This window comes from Anolis sagrei, chromosome 6 (genome assembly GCF_037176765.1).
Source record: "Anolis sagrei isolate rAnoSag1 chromosome 6, rAnoSag1.mat, whole genome shotgun sequence".
NCBI lineage: Eukaryota > Metazoa > Chordata > Lepidosauria > Squamata > Dactyloidae > Anolis > Anolis sagrei.
In genome coordinates, this window is record NC_090026.1 from 123873785 (window position 1) to 123891691 (window position 17907).

The 17907-nt window shown below is 41.2% G+C and overlaps 1 protein-coding gene across 1 annotated transcript in view; it reads right to left on the minus strand.

Moving 5' to 3' along the window:
• Positions 1-41: 41 nt before the first annotated feature.
• Positions 42-17907, minus strand: part of LOC132779148 (sodium channel protein type 5 subunit alpha-like) — a gene marked incomplete at its 5' end in the record, with an annotated part of 60223 nt that continues 42357 nt past the window's right edge. The window contains 8 exons of the mRNA XM_067470578.1: positions 42-1198; positions 3203-3473; positions 6652-6752; positions 9482-9623; positions 11759-11815; positions 13397-13618; positions 16467-16559; positions 16846-17040. Coding sequence (XP_067326679.1) covers positions 42-1198; positions 3203-3473; positions 6652-6752; positions 9482-9623; positions 11759-11815; positions 13397-13618; positions 16467-16559; positions 16846-17040 — 2238 coding nt within the window. The remainder of the gene's footprint in view (positions 1199-3202; positions 3474-6651; positions 6753-9481; positions 9624-11758; positions 11816-13396; positions 13619-16466; positions 16560-16845; positions 17041-17907) is intronic.

Consider the following 17907-nt stretch of genomic DNA (forward strand, 5'->3'; position numbering starts at 1 on the left):
TGAGAAAATCCAGCTGTGGCAAGACAACAGCAAACTGTAAATCATTGGGTATCATCATCACTATGATCCTTAATCTTCACCACAGGAATGTCTCCAGCTATAACATTACTATAAGATGGAGGAATGGCTAGAGAAGCTGAGCTCTGGGAATCATCTGACTGGCTGTCTTCTTTTTCACTTTCACCTTTGCTTATCATGACAACAAAGCCATCTTCCTCTTCAGGTATGTCCTCCAAGGGGCTTCCCACGCTGTCCTCCAGGAAGGTTGTTTGTGTTGCAAGGTGAAGGAGATGTTTCCTGAAAGCCCTCTGGATAACAATAGCACTCTCCTCATGTTTCCTCTTGGGAGTTGTTACTATGGGTTCGTAGGCAATCATCTCTGGATATTTTTCCTCTATCTGGGACTCCAGGACATCCATTTCTCCAGCTTCTCCCAACACCCTTTTGGTAAAAGCAAACAAAATGTCCAGGCAGTGGACCTTATTTCCATTAACCATCGGGAGGTCCATTGCCATCAGCTGTTGGCTGTTTGGTTTGGGAACGCGCAATGGTTCTTCCAGAGCATTTGCAAAGTCTGAAAGCATTGAATAAGAAATAAACTGGGTTGCTTTTGGATCAAATTTTGCCCAAACTTCATAGAAAATTTCAAAATCATCATCACTCAAAGGGTCTGTGCTCTCTTCGGTGGCGACGTTCAAGTTCTCTATGATGACAGCAATGTACATATTAACGACAATAAGGAATGATATAATGACATAACTAACAAAATATGTAATTGCCACAGTCCGGTTAATACAAGGGCCTGTTTGCTGTGTGGAGCCAGCGCAAATATTGTTACTACGGTTGTCGAGCATTGGGTTGAGAAATCCATGCCAGCCAGCAGACGTTGTGATTTCAAAGAGGCAAAGCATGCTGCCACCAAAAGTCTGGAAGTTGAAAATGTTGTCAATGCCGCCCTTCCAACTGGCACAGGCGAAGTTGCTCATGCCAAAAATAGCGTAAATGAACATGATCAGAAAAAGGAGGAGCCCAATGTTGGCAAGAGCAGGAAGGGACATCAGGAGTGCAAAAAGGAGGGTCCGGAGCCCCCGGGCCCCTCGAATGAGCCTCAGCAGCCGGCTGACCCGGGCCACGCGAATGATTCTCAGGATCGTAGGTGGGAAATCAAGACTATTTCGAAATTCTGTAGCTGCAGCGCCTGTTTTAAAACATACGCACACATATTTATTTCAAAGCCCATTACCAACTATAATCGTCTCATTTCCATAGTACTAAACATCACGTGTTATTATCTGGAGTTTTGGATTCAGTTCCAAGAATCTAGGAATTATTGAGGCAGCAGTGGCTATAATGGCATGCTTCAAATAGTGCCATTTTTTGTGACATTCTGATCCTGTCTATGAAAGTTTCATGTAGACGTTCTGTAAGTCTGTCTGGAACTGCTCGCTATCACCCTGCTCGCACCAGGATTGTGGCGCAGCTGGCTGAGTGTCAGCTGCATTAAGATCACTCTGACCAAAAGGTCATGAGTTCGAAGCCAGCCCGGGTTGGAGTGGGTTTCCAACCAATTGTGTAGCCTGTTGTTGACCTTTGCAACCCGAAAGACAGTTGCATCTGTCAAGTAGGAAAATTAGGTACCACCTTAAAGTGTCGGGAGGCTAAATTAACTGATTTATGAGGCCATAAAATAAGACTCTAGCAAAGCATTTCAGCGGGGAAGCATGCGGGGAATGCGGAAGTACTTCATCAGTGTCGCAGATGGACGATGAAAGCGATGAAAGCGAAAGCTCCCCTGGCAGCCAGAAAAAGTTAAATATAGACTTTGTATATGTTGTATGTCAAAAATTGGCATTGAATGTTTGCCATATATGTGTACACTGAGTCCCCTGAATGGTGAGAAGGGCGGAATATAAAAGCTGTAAATAAATAAAATAAAATAAAATAAAATAAAATAAACCTCTGGGACCACAGTTGTTTTGTTTTCCCAAATGCACTGTACCTTAATTTGTAATAATTGAACAACAACAATCATCGTTGCTGCTTTTGTTGTTGTTGTTGTTGTTATATCATTCCCAATATCAGTTTTTGTTATTGTCCTTTAAGTATAATTAAACTATCAATAGAGTTAAAGCCATTTAAAATTATCTATTATCCAGCAACATATGTATGTAAGAGCAAACATTATTACACGTCCTTTCCCTATAAACCATCAGCTGCCCAAAATCTCAGTAAGGACACCATGGAATTTAGTGTTTATTTTATGCTAAACAAATATGCATCTTTAAATTTATCATATTACCAACCCAACTAAATCATTTTTCAATTCCCAGGGGGAATTTCCTGCCATAAAACAAATAGTAAGTAAAGGTAAAGGTTTCCCTTGCCATTAAGTCTATTCATGTCTGACTCTGGGGATTGGTGCTCATCTCCATTTCTAAGTAGAAGAGCCGGCATTGTTAGTAGACACCTCCAAGTTCATGTGGCTGGCATGCCTGCATGGAGTGCCATTACCTTCATGCCGGAACTGTACCTATTGATCTACTAACATTTGCATGTTTTCAAACTGCTAAGTTGGCAGAAGCTGGGGCTAACAGCAGGAGCTCACCCCACTCCCAGGATTCGAAATGCCAAGTTTTCAATCAGCAAGTTTAGCAGCTCAGCAGTTTAACCCGCTGCGCTACCAGGGCTCTAAATGTATAGTAGTGCCCTCTTTATTGAGTGTTAAGCAGAAACTTTGGCTCATATTTTCACATTTTTCTCTTAGAATCATAGAATCAAAGAGTTGGAAGAGACCTCATGGGCCATCCAGTCCAACCCCCTGCCAAGAAGCAGGAATATTGCATTCAAATCACCCCTGACAGATGGCCATCCAGCCTCTGTTTAAAAGCTTCCAAAGAAGGAGCCTCCACCACACTCCGGGGCAGAGAGTTCCACTGCTGAACGGCTCTCACAGTCAGGAAATTCTTCCTCATGTTCAGATGGAATCTCCTCTCTTGTAGTTTGAAGCCATTGTTCCACGTCCTAGTCTCCAAGGAAGCAGAAAACAAGCTTGCTCCCTCCTCCCTGTGGCTTCCTCTCACATATTTATACATGAGAGCATGAGAGCTTCAAATATGGGATTTTACTATGCAAGACACAGTCTCACTTTGCATCTGCCCAGTGATGGCAAAATACTGTTAAAGATGAGAGGTTTTGTACTTACTAAGTAAAGAAAGAATCACCACTGTAAAATCAAAGATGTTCCAGTTGTCTTTAAAGTAAAACAGCCTCAAAGCCAACATTTTCATAACGCATTCTCCAGTAAAAATAGCAACAAAGACAGAATTTATTTTTTCAAGAAGCTTCCTTGCATCCTCTGGTTGGTCTTCATATTCCACTGCCATAATCACCACGTTCAACAGGATGAGACTTATAATGAAAATGTCAAATCCTTGCTTGGTTACAACATCATAAAGTAGTCCTTGGAACTTGTTCTGTGAAAGGGGGAAAGGAAGTGTGTGGCTTTATTAGGACGATACAAAAATGTAGAAGTGAGAGACAATTCTTTATGTTTCCCAATAATTTCCCACTTACCCCCTCTCTATCTCTGAGCTAACTTGGGTGACTGTTTATGAAAAAGTAGGCTTGTTGATTTAGGGACTTTTTTGGCTGAGAACTAGATGATTCTCTCAAGCATGAACAAGTGTTTGCTTGATCATAATATTTAGAACTGGGAAGTAGTTTTCCTGAAATGAGGTGTTGATGTGAAGGTACAGTGGGTGTTGTAGTAGAGTGTGTGGTCAAGCTACAACTGGTAGTAGAAGGGGTAAGAGGGCTGCTCAGGTGTTGGAGCAAGAGCAGCAAAAGAAACGAATTAGGGAGATATTCATGACACCTTCAAATACTGATTCGTTTGATGGTTTCTCAGATTCTGAAATGGAGGAGGAGGGAGATGTGGGCAGAGGCTTGAAGCGGGTTACTCAGGAGCAAGAGTCAGATGAGGAACGAGAAAGGAAGCGGATCCGTGAAATACTTAATGCTCCAACAGAGGAGGAGGACTTTATGGGATTCTCGGGGAATGATGGGACTTGGAGTGATAACGAAGAAGACGATGGGCTGGATTGGACCCGTGTGCAAGAGATCAGGGACATATGTACACAACCAACATCTAGTGATGAGTTTCTGGAGATTGGCAACCTGGTAATATATGGGGTGATCTAAGTCTTGATAGACGCTGGAAAAGTTGGAGGGACAGGCAGTGGCAAGCCCCTGTGGAAGCTAAGGCAGCTGAGAGTGATGAAGACAGGGTGGAGAACAATTCATCATCCGATAATGAGTTATAGGATAAAAGAAGGTATCAAACATTGGGAACTTTGCAGTAGGCAAAGTGTTGTATTCGTGCTTGGGACTTTGTTGCTGCCTTTACTCTTGACTTGGGTCCTGGGACTGCAGATTGCGGTGTTACCGTTCTTCTACAGACTGCTATGTTTTAGGAACAAAGTTCATGGGCATGTTGGCACCAACATCAGAGAAAGTGTGAGAAGGTTTTACACAGATGTAATGCTACAGCAGAACTGGACAACCTGTACCTCTCCAGTTGTAGTTAGATGCCAAATCCCATCATTCCTAGTTACTGACTACACTGGTTAGGGTTGGTGTCAGAGACCAAAAAGATCTAAAATCTCTCAAGTTGCCCACTGCTGGTCTTGACCTTGAACTCTAATATGACACAAAAGAGTGTCTTAAGGCAAATTAAGGTTCACTTTATACTCTAATATCCTAATGGTGCTTCAAATGAATGATGTATTACTTTATTTTTATTTATTTATTTATCATGTCAGGCAACCAAACACTTGTATTACAATTTGACAGAACAAACAAACAAACATAAAGAAGACACAGAGTTTGCAAGCTTGGTAGTTGATTAAATGTCCTTTGACCAGTATCTGGCCACTTGGAGTGCCTCTGGTGTTGCCGCAAGGAGGTCCTCCATTGTGCATGTGGCAGGGCTCAGGGTGCATTGCAGCAGGTGGTCAGTGGTTTGCTCTTCTCCACACTCGCATGTCGTGGATTCCACTTTGTAGCCCCATTTCTTAAGGTTGGCTCTGCATCTCGTGGTGCCAGAGCACAGTCTGTTCAGCACCTTCCAAGTCGCCCAGTTTTCTGTGTGCCCAGGGGGGAGTCTCTCATTGGGTATCAGCCATTGATTGAGGCTCTGGGTTTGAGCTTGCCACTTTTGGACTCTCGTTTGCTGAGGTGTTCCAGCGAGTGTCTCTGTAGATCTCAGAAAACTATTTCTTGATTTAAGTAATTGGCGTGCTGGATGATTCCCAAACAAGGGATGAGCAGGAGATGTCTCTGTCTTGGTCCTTTCACTATTGGCTGCTACTTCCCGGCAGATGTCAGGTGATGCAATACCGGCTAAGCAGTGTAATTTCTCCAGTGGTGTAGGGCGCAGACACCCCGTGATAATGCGGCATGTCTCATTAAGAGCCACATCCACTGTTTTAGTGTGGTGAGATGTGTTCCACACTGGGCATGCATACTCAGCAGCAGAGTAGCATAGCGCAAGGGCAGATGTCTTCTTTGTGTCTGGTTGTAATCCCCAGGTTGTGCCAGTCAGCTTTCGTATGATATTGTTTCTAGCATCCACTTTTTGCTTGATATTCAGGCTGTGCTTCTTGTAGGTAAGAGCACGGTCCAGAGTGACTCCCAGGTATTTGAGTGCGCTGCAATGCTTCAGTGGGATTCCTTCCCAGGTGATCCTCAGAGCTCGGGATGCTTGTCTGTTCTTGAGATGAAAGGCACATGTCTGTGTTTTAGATGGGTTGGGGATCAGCTGGTTTTCCCTGTAATAGGCAGTAAGAGCACCTAGAGCTTCAGAGAGCTTCTGTTCAACCATCTCAAAGCTCCCTGCTTGAGCAGTAATGACACGATCATCAGCATAGATGAAGCTCTCTGTCCCTTCTGGCAGTGGCTGGTCATTTGTGTAGATGTTGAACATGGATAGAGCAAGCATGCTTCTCTGAGGCAGGCCGTTCTTCTGTTTCTGCCATCTGCTTCTCTGGCCCTGAAACTCAACAAAAAAGCTCCTGTTTTGAGCAGGTTTCCTATGAGGCGGGTGAGGTGGTCGTCCTTTGTGATATACATTTTTCTCAGGAGGAGGTGGCTGCTAGAGCTGATGTATTAGTACTATGCTAATAATATAGTGTGTTTTATGTCCTTATGACTTGTAAGCCGTTCTGAGTCCCCTTCAGGGTGAGAGGGGCAGCATATAAATGTCGTAAATAAATAAAATACATGAACTAAGGAACAAACTCTCTAGCCAGATGTTCTGGTTTCCAAGAATGAGTTGGATTTATCAGGTATCTTGGAAACAGACTTATAATAGGGTTAGCTGACAAGCTAGAAGTCAAGAATTTGGAGCAGTGGAGGGAAGATACTGTGGCAACTTTCAATGCAAAGTTATCTGGACTGAGGTGACCAGAAAGTCTCTTATACTATTCATTGATTTCAGTAAACATCGCTTTTTAGAAAAGAAATCCCAGAATCTTTCATCCAGTATAATATTGTCCATATTGGCCAATAAACTGTTTGCTTTAGTACATGTTTTGAACGGTCTTTCTATGTCAGATATTAAGAAAGGCATCCATTTCTGCCTGCTACTCTTACCTGTGGCCTTGGAACAACTTTAACTGGTTTTTTGGAACCAAGTTTCTTCAGTGCATTATAATATTTCTTCTGATCGTCTGACAAAAATATGAGTTCTCCACCTAGGTAAAAGAAGACAACACTTTTATTAAATTTCCCATATTTCCTTGCCTGAAAATACTGCATAAAAGAGATGGGCAAAAACCCAATTTATTGCAAACCAATTATGTACTATCTTATAGAAAATTGAAAGGTTTCTCTACAATCTTTCTAATATTACCATTTTTGAATGTAATTGTCTCTAACATAACACCTACTTATTATTTAATGTATTGGTAACATTTAAACCGCATCTTCTGTTCTCCAAAGAACTCAAGGTATTGAACATGGCTCTTCTCTTCTCCACCTTACTCTCAAGGCAATTCTAAGACAATGTGACTGGAGGAAGATCATTAATGTCTCTAATATTGAACACATTAAATCAATGAATAGTTTTCTAAGATCTACAGAGATATTTGCAGGAACACATCAGCAAGCAAGAGTCCAAAAGTGGCAAGCTAAAACCCAGAACCTCAAGCCATTGCTGATACCGAATGAGAGACTCCCCCCCTTGGGCACTCAGAAGACTGGATGACTTGAAGGTGCTGAACAGACTGAGCTCTGGCATCACAAGATGCAGAACCAACCTTAAGAAATAGGGCCACAAAGTAGAGTCCGCAACATGCAAGTGTGGAGAAGAGAAACCACAGACCACCTACTACAATGCAGTCTAAGCCCTGCCACATGCACAATGGAGAACCTTCTCATAGCAACACCAGGGGCACTCCAAGTTGCCAGCTGCTGGTCAAAGGACATTTAGTATAATGCCAAGTTTTAAAAACTCTGTGTTTTTAAACACATTACAACTGCACCCTCGGTTTGCTTCTGATATGATAAATGAATAAATATTTCAGTGGGGAAATAAATCCAGATCTGGTTTAACTTTCGTGGACTTGATTGATATGGTCTCTCTAAAACAGTGTTTCTCAAACTGTGGGTCGGGACCCCTGTGGGGGTCGCAAGGGGGTGTCAGAGGGGTCGCCAAAGACCATCAGAAAACACAGTGTTTTCTGTTGTTCATGGGGGTTCTGTGGGAAGTTTGGTCCAATCCTATCTTTGGTGGGGTTCAGAATGTTATTTCATTGTGGGTGAACTATAGGTCCCAGCAACTACAACTCCCAAATGTCAAGGTCTATTTTCCTCAAACTCCTCCAGTGTTCACATTTGGGCATATTGAGTATTCATGCCAAGTTTGATCCAGATCCATCATTGTTTGAGTCCACAGTGTTCTCTGGATGTAGGTGAACTACAACTCCAAAACTCAAGGTCAATGCCCACCAAATCCTTCCAGTATTTTCTGTTGGTCATGGAAATTCTGTGTGCCAAGTTTGATTCAATTCCATCACTGGTGGAGTTCAGAAGCCTCTTTTATTTTAGGTGCACTATAAATCCCAGCAACTCCAAGACTCCCAAATGACAAAATCAATCCCCCCAACCCCATCAGTAATCAAATGTGGGTGTATTGGGCATTTGTGCATCCTGCACATCAGATATTTACATGACGATTCATAACAATAGAAAAATGAGTTATGAAGTAGCAACAAAAATAATGTTATGGTTGGGGGTCACCACAACATGAGGAACTGTACTAAGGGGTCGCGGCATTAGGAAGGTTGAGAACCACTGCTCTAGAATATCCAAGTCCTCCAGTCCCAGAGGTTATCCACAGAGTCACAGTGGAGGATGCAGAACACTTTCCAAACCAGCATTACAGAACTGAGGCTTTTGTCTGCCAGTCGTCTGATCTACTCCTGCAGAATTCTGGGAAATGTAGTTCAGAACAAATCCTTTGGAATTCTCAGTTGGAGAGGTCCTCAACTTGCCCAAACTTCATTTCCCAGAATTCTGCAGGAGCAGCCTCCCAATCTACAATGCTGTTGAGAAAACGTACATAGAGATTCCAAGAGTAGTGTTCCCTCAAGCTGCCCCTAACCCAAACAAATGTGGAGGATTTTCTCATGCCTGGTGAAAGCGACACAGGGGCACTTCCACTTAGTCTTCATCCTGTTGCTTTTAAGACTGGACTCTTACTTAAGTAAATATAATCAGGGCTTGACTACTGAGATTGCAAGAATCACATTCTCTATGACAGGGGTCTTCAAACTTTTTAAACAGAGGGCCAAGTCACCGTCCCTCAAACTGTTGGAGGGCCGAATTATAATTTGAAAAATACATGAATGAATTCCTATGCAAACTGCACATATCTTATTTATAGTGCAAAAACACTTAAAAACAATGCAATAATTAAAATGAAGAACAATTTTAACAAATATAAACTTATTAGTATTTCAGTGAGAAGTGTGGGCCTGCTTTTGGCTGATGAGATAGCATTGTTGTTGTTGTTGTTGTTGTTGTTGTTGTTGTGTGCTTTCAAGTCATTTCAGACTTAGGCTGACCCTGAGCGAGGGCCGGGGAAATGACCTTGGAGGGCCGTATCCAGCCCTTGGGCCTTAGTTTGAGGACCCTTGCTCTATGGTAGTGGTTCTCAACCTGGGGTCCCCAGATGTTTTTGGCCTACAACTCCCAGAAATCCCAGCCACTTCACCAGCTGTTAGGATTTCTGGGAGTTGGAGACCAAAAACATCTGGGGATCCCAGGTTGAGAACCACTGCTCTATGAGGTCATTTTCATCTGCAAATATTATAGCTCTGTATTGTACACCTACTTAACACGAATCCCAACCCACATGCCAGATAGACTTTGTGGCAGCAAAACATTCTGTAACATGTTTATGTCTTTTCGGGACAGATACGTATCTTTTTCCTTTGTTGGTTAAAATTGTCAATAACGACTCCAATGAATAGGTTCAGCATGAAGTATGAGCCAAATACAATGAAGACCACAAAATAGAGGTAGGCATACACATTGTTTTCAAAACATGGCCTTGTCTGGTTCTGAAAGAGAAAGAAAGAAAGAAAGAAAGAAAGAAAGAAAGAAAGAAAGAAAGAAAGAAAGAAAGAAAGGCATAGTTAAAGAGCCAAGACATTTATATTCATTCTTAATTTGATACAGCCAGGATCCCGCTCTGGAGGTGCAAATACATTGAGCTGGAGTCCTATTTAATGGCCTACAGCAGTGGTTCTCAACCAGATGTTTTGGCCTTCAACTCCCAGAAATCCTAACAGCTGGTAAACTGGCTGGGATTGTAGTCCAAAACACCTGGGGACCCACAATTTGAGAACCACTGGCCTACAGGGAAGTGATGCCACCTGTGGGAGCTGGGTGTAGGCACCCGAGAGGGGGTCGGGCTGTTAAAAGAAGGCAGCTCCCACTCTTTGTCTCTCCAGTCTTGGTGTTGATCCATCCACCTACTGCTGCAGCAGTGTGAGTCCAACTGGTTGCCTAGGGGCCATGTAGGATTTTTTCCCTGTTGAAGAGCCTTTTGCTTGCCCCACACTGTGAGCTGGGAAACTGGTTTTGGCTATGGTCTGTGATCAGTTTTTGGTCACTGACAGTTTTGTTGATATGGAAACTGGTGAACACCCATGGCACCCCTTTAGGGTGGAAGGGAGTCTTCTGGAATCTCCTCTTTAGGTCTTGGGACTAAGGAGGCGAGTGTTGCACTAGGGCCCTGAAGCTTCTTTTCACCACAAACCACACACTACCCAGGTAATCCCATAAGTAAAACTTTATTAAAAGCAGAGTATATAAAAAGCAAGCAAATTCAAAAGTTCAAAAGGCTATTTTCATAGAACCTGAGAGTCCAAAAATCCCTTCAAAGAAAGTCTCCAAAGTCAACAGAGATATCTAAAGACAAGATAACATGAATCCAAGGCAGGCAAACTATGCCACACATGAATGGGAAGCAAGAACAGCTTAGAAACTTGAGTACAGGAATTCCAAGAACACAGGCCCCAAAACCGGAGATTTGTTTATCTGAATGCAGTGTTGCTCTCACAAAGATTGTACCAGCAGGAACCACTTTAAAAAGCCCCAAAGCCTCCCATGACATCATTTCTCTCGAACCTGCTTCTCCGCTCCTTATCTCGAATTCTCTCGGAAAAGTGAGTCTTTGTTGCATGCCCTTTCTCCTCAACTCCAGTTGCCTTGACCTAGACGAACACTCGTCTCCCACATTTCTGGAGAGAAATGATGTCATGGGAGGTTTGGGGACTTTTAAAAGTGATTTCTGCTGGTACAATCTTTGTGAGGGCAACACTGCATTCAGATAAACAATTCTCAGGTTTTTGGGCCTATATTCTTGGAATTCATGTAGGCAAGTTTCTAAGCTGTTCTTGCTTTCCATTCACGTGTGGCATAGTTTGCCTGCCTTGGATCCATGTTACCTTGTCTTTAGATATTTCTGTGGACTAACTTTGGAAACAAAGTGTGTCCAAATCAATCTTAGTTGAATAAATATCCTTTAGCTTTGATCACAAAATGAAGGGTGATGGCCAATGTGGTTGAATATAAGTTCTTACATTTCTTTGGCCACGTTGCTCAAACAATTTTGATTAATTTTTAACGCATGCCAATGTTGGGACACAGCTTTTAATACCAAGGCAGCCAAACTATAAAATAGTAGTCTACTAAAATTTAGTTTTACAAGCAATATAAAGCTGGTGCAAATGTACTGAAGCTAATTTTGTCACTCAAGAGCCCATCAAGTGACATATTGATTCATCTAAATAATGTATCAATGTGATTCTTCTGTTAATCAGTGGCAGGTTAAAACATGGAACCACAATCAGTGGCTGATACCAGAGAAATGGGGCTGCAAAGTGGACTCAATGACATGCTAGAGTGGAGAAGAGCAAACCACAGAACACCTATTACAATGCAGCCTGAGCCCTGCCACATGCACAAAGGTGGACCTTCTTAAAGCGACACCAGAGTCACTCCAAGTGGCCAGATTCTGGTCAAAGAAAATTTAGTATAATGCAAAGTTTTTAACTTTGTTTGTGGTTTTTCTATACATTATAACCATATTCTCAACTTGCTTCTGACATGGTAAATAAATAAAGTGTGATTCTTCCACAAAACATGCAAAAATCCCCCAAAATATGTGTAAAAACATTTTATGGCTTACACCACTGGGTGCATCTACTGCAGCATACATGATCTCCATCCAGCCTTTAAACGTTGCCTGGAGAAAGATCCATAGAAACAAAACATGTTATTAAAGTGATTTTTACCTAATTTGTCTCACATTGGGAGGAACATATGTCAAGATGGAAAAGTGAAATTCAGTAACTGCATCATCGGCTTTCTCCCCACTAGAAATCCTTCTATGTCACAGAATGAATATGGCTTGCTACTTTTCCTTATTTATATGCTAAGATTCGCAATAGACCTGATGGGGCAGTGGTATCAGGGGAGGATTCACTTCTGCTCCATATGTATATAAAAACAGGAGTGGGGCTGTGTCCTACATCTCCTGCATGTCTACTCCTAATCTCTACAATCTATTCTTAGCCTCACTCAAGGGCTGGGCCTAATATAAACAGGTGGAGTTCATCACCTTGTAGTGGAGACTGACCCTAGAAAGTCAATACCGGATTTGCTTTTGCTACAGGAATTAAATTGTGGAGAAAGTGGTTCATGACATAGGAAACAGGGAAAGACTCAAATCTATTTAGCTAGGTTTAAATTTTGCTATGTGAAACTTTAGCCATTGAAGCCATTAGATTTTTTTTTTCCGTGTCAGAGAAATTGCAAGTCACTTCTGGTGTGAGAGAATTGACCATCTGCAAGGACGTTGCTTGGGGAATGCCTGGATAATTTGATGTTTTTTATCATCCTTGTGGGAGGCTTCTCTCATGTCCCCACATGAGGAGCTGGAGCTGATAGAGGGAGCTCATCCGCCTCTCCCTGGATTTGAACCTGCGACCTGTCGGTCTTCAGTCCTGCTGGCACAGGGGTTTAACCCACTGCACCACCAGAGGCTATTAGATATACAAACACCAGAGACAAATCTGGCTACCCATTACATCAAGCTTGTCTTATAATAATATGTCATATTCTTATGATCCATATAAAAAGAAAGAAGCAGACCCTTCTGTTCTAACTATGCCCTGCAACATGAGTGCTTGCTTATGACATCTACACTGCCCTCATAATGCAAATTGAACTGGATTATATGTAGACTCGCAGAATGCAGTTTCATGGCCATATAATCCGGTTCAATCTGCATTATAAGGGCAGTATAAACTGAATTCTCATCTTGGAAGAAAGGCAAACTATAGATCAATTAAATAAACACATCTAGATTCTGGAGGGTTTGTGATACATAGGTTTATAACATCCAAGAAATTAATTTGGTATAATTCACATTTTGCAAGCTTACAGCAGCAAATGATTGTTTTATACTTGGGTCATGCTATCATGCTATCTAGCTAGTTATCTCCTATTTAGATTTTCCTTCCTTTGCTTCTCATATGTGCCTTGTTTTCCAGCTAGAGAATATATTTGTGGTTCTTGTGGGTTTTTTCGGGCTATAGGGCCATGTTCTAGAGGCATTTCTCCTGACGTTTCGCCTGCATCTATGGCAAGCATCCTCAGAGGTAGTGAGGTCACTACCTCTGAGGATGCTTGCCATAGATGCAGGTGAAACGTCAGGAGAAATGCCTCTAGAACATGACCCTATAGCCCGAAAAAATCCACAAGAACCTAGTGATTCCAGCCATGAAAACCTTCGACAATACAATATATTTGTGACTGAACATACCACTTGTAGGAGAGCCAAATATCCTTTCATGATATCGTCAAAATTGACCGGTGCATTGACACAGTCAGCCCTTTTTTCATCCGGAACAGATGAGCTGCAGTTCCCAAATTTGCCTCTGAACAGTTGTACTCCGAGGATGTTAAACGGAAGCCAGAGAACAATGCAGACAAGGAGGACATTCCCAATGGAAGGGATCGCTCCTACGAGGGCGTTCACGACCACCTTAAACAGAAAAATGAACTGTATACAATTGCAAGAACAAGCAATTTGACAGCCAAGCAATATAATAAACATGAGAAATTACATGATTCCTTGCTTTGCAAATGAGCCTTGGTGATCTACTGGATGTGATATGGATTTTGTTGTGAAAGTTTATGTTTAAGTATTTTAATATGTGTATGTTTTAGTGGCGCAGTGGGTTAAAGCACTGAGCTGCTGAGCTTGTTGATCGAAAGGTCGCAGGTTCGATTCCGGGGAGCGGTGTGAGCTTCCGCTGTCAGCCCTAGCTTCTGCCAACCTAGCAGTTCAAAAACATGCAAATGTGAGTAGATCAATAGGTACCGCTCCGGCGGGAAGGTAACAGCGCTCCATGCAGTCATGCCAGCCACATGGCCTTGGAGGTGTCTACGGACAACGCTGGCTCTTCGGCTTAGAAATGGAGATGAGCACCACACCCCAGAGTCAGACATGACTGGACTTAATGTCGGGGGACTACCTTTACCTTTACCTATGTTTTAATATTGTCGGGGAATTTGAGCTGTTGGGCTCAAAAATAACCCTCAGTTAGGGTAATTCTACGAAAATATAGCAGAGTAGCAAGAGTAAACTCAATTACCAGCAGAAACTAAAGTGTAGTGAGCAGGAATAGCCCTCTAATCATCAGGATGGATGAGGATTGCAGAGTCAAACTTTAGGTTCGAAAGATTTATTAAAGTAAAAAAGAAATATATTCTTGATAGAAAAGTCTTGGAGCAAACTAGCATACTAAATCTCATCTTCTAAAGAAGGTAAAAGGATTTTTAAAAGTCCACGAGGCAAAATGCATCCTCACTGGGAGAAACAAAAGTAGAACTAAAAATGATGGAAATTGCATGTTCTTCCCGGGACAATTTAAACTTTAGGAAACATGCATAGGAATGTGGGAGGAAAGGAATCCTTGAGCTTGGCCCTGCCTCTAGTCTAGCTACTCACTGAGGACCAGAAACTTGATGAGAAAAAGACTTGTGCAGTCCAAGAATGAAACCCAACAAATGTATGTTTTGATGGTTGCATTTTAACTATGTTTTGATATGTGATTTTACAGATGTATTTAACGATGTTGTGCCTCACCTTAAAAGAAAGGTGGGTAAAAGAAAGGTGGGTAACAAATAAAAATATTTTATTATCATTAAATCCCAACTCAGAGGGAAGATTGGGCAAATGATCATCTCAGCATTTCTTTCATGAATACGCAGCTTGTCTTTGACACAAAAGATGAGAGAAAGAAGACAACATTGTTGTCTGTCAGCTCAATCAGAATTCCAGTGGGAAATTCTTTTCCAGGTGTGTCTGCACACCCCCCCTTGATGGATTGTCACCTTGTTGTGGTGAGAGGGCTTGCGTGTTACAGTGAACCTGCAATCAAAGTCATAAGAGTCATGTGCTCCCAGGGAGACAAGGCCACATGGGAGGAACCAGACACCCTCTACGTTTATCAGATGGAACCAAACCTCTGAGGGATAAAAAATCAATTGTACTATGTTGGATAGAGCACTACCATAACCTCCTTAACCACAGCTTCAATATGGCTGAAGAGATTCTCTCACCAATCCTGCAACAACAAACCAGAGATGAGCTTGCAGCACTGCCTAGTTTGGAGGAACTCAGCCAATTAAAAAGTAGCAAAGCCAGCAGACATGATGGGATCCCTGTTAAAATCTTTAAAGAGGGCGGACCTGAGCTGGCACAACAACTTCACTGCCTAATTGAAAAAGTGTGGGCAACCAAGAAAATCCCAGCAGACATATTTCTACATATTTCAGAACAAATTTTCCTGGAATTCCAGAACACCTTCCATCCTTCCAGAGGAACAGTGTGGATATAATCTTCAGAGAGTGTTTGAGAATTAGGACATTTGTAGGGATACCAAGATGTTTGTCTATAAAGCTATTGTCCTTCCAACACTGTTATATACCTGGAGCATCTACAAACGTCACTCTCAACTTCTGGAACAATCCTGCAAATCTCTTGGGAAGATAAGCGGACAAATGGCAGTGCTGGAAGATGCAAAGACCACCAACACTGAAGTGATGATCCTCCGCCATGAGCTTTGTTGGACCGAATGCCCCATTGTTCAAATGCCTCATCACTGTCTCCCAAGGCAGTTATTGTACTCTCAACTCAAGAACAGAAAATGGAATGTAGGTGGACAGGAAAAGATATTGAAAGATGGGCTTAAGACACCAGCTAAACTAGATGACCAAACAAACTGACACTGACTCTGGCTCTTTCACATTATTTTTTAACTTGTTTTATGGCTGGGATGTTCAAATGCCCATTTTAATTAGTAGCTATTGCTTCATTTTAATTTACTATATTATAATTGTTGTTTTTTGTGATGTTTTGTAAGTGTTATCTTATGTTAATTGATTATTGTCAGTGTTGTGGAATTTTCTACTCAATCATGAAGAGTAGAAACATGATTGAAGAGGCATGATTGAAGAGTGAACGCGAGAAACATGTCAAGAGGAAGGTGAGTGAAGCCATGCCAAACCTTGTTGGGACAGCCTTCCATCTAGAAACAATGTCCTCATTGTGAAAGAACATGCAGATCAAGATCAAGTTTCTACAGACCAACCACCATGACTCTACACTTGGAAGTCAATCATTCTCAGCCACAAGTGATAACCTATGATTAGGTGTTTCCTTAAGAAAAACAAAACAATGAGTTCCACACTTGATGAGAAATTCTAGTGTTTACTTTTTTCCAAAGGAGCTATGTGCTCTGCCCATCCACTAGGAAGTGTTATCAGGGGCAAATGAGGGGCTTCTTGTTGATTCTTAAAAGCATGCAGAGGTAGAAAAACTATACCTTTATCCCTTTAAATCTAGACAATGCTCGAAGTGGTCTCAAGGCCCTCAAAGTTCTGAGAGATTTTATGGAGATCGTGGGGTTGCACATACCCTTGTCTGTTGTCACAGGATAGGAAATCTGCAAACATTGAAGAAAGATACCAACTGTTTACAACTGGAGTACGAGTTTTCAAATATTGTAAGGAAACTCTTTCTATGCTGATCTGCTTACCAAGGGATCCCTATGATTTATTGCAAAACCCATGAACACTAGAGAGAGAAATTCCCCATATTCTCATCTACATATACTGCCTTCCTTTTTCAATAACACTGTTATAGGTCAATAATTTTATATGGATTTTGACTAGAAATTACTGCAGACATCTATACGCAAGCACCACATTACATGCAATACTTACACATACAATAAAGAAATCAAGACAACACCAGCCATTGGTGAAATATGACCTGAATCCATAAGCTACCAATTTCAGAAGCATCTCCAATAAAAAGATGTAGAAAAAAAATAGATCCGCATACTCCAGTATATTTTTTATTGTTTTTCTATTTTCAAGGTAAATATCTTCAAAGATCTGGAATGTAAAAAATCAGATATAATTTAGATTTTTTTAACTTTTTTTTAATTTTCCCCCTTTTTATTTCCACCACAGTGCTCCCCTCCACCCGTCTCAAGCCACAATTTTTACATATCATCTGTCCAAAATCTCATTTCTTCTTGTGGCGGTAACTTTCCTTCCTTGTTTTTTAAACCATTTACAACAAATTTTCCCCATACAGCATCAAAGTCGCTTTGTTTCCATATACCTTTTTTAACCTTTAATATACATGTCAGCTTATCATTAATTGCTATTTTCCATGCTTCCTTATACCACTCCTCTATTTGTATATTCATTTCTTTTTTCCAGTTCCTTGCTATGAGCAGTCTTGCTATTGTTAATAAGTTTGTTATCGCTTCTTTATACTCCTTTTTCAATTGCTTATTATTATATAATGATAATAAAGTTATGCTAGGACTTTTATCAATTTTCATATTCATTATATCTTCTATTTCTCTAAATACTTTCTCCCAAAAGTTATTTACATATTTACATTGCCACCACATATGTATATATGTTCCTGGTTCTTGACACCCTCTTCAACAATTTTTTGAATTATTTTTATTCATATATGCTACTCTTACTGGTGTCAGATACCACTTCCATATTAACTTGTAATAATTTTCTTTAACCCGTATTGATATATTTTTTAAATGTCTTTGTCCCAATAATTGTTGCCACTCTGTTTCACTTATTTTTATCCCTAAATCTTCTTCCCAAATCTCTTTAAGGGTATTCTTTTTTATTTTTCCCTCATTCATTTCAATTAATATCTTATAATTTTTGCTAATTATACCTCTCAAATTTTCATGTTCTTCTACATCCCTTCCCTTCTGTATTATT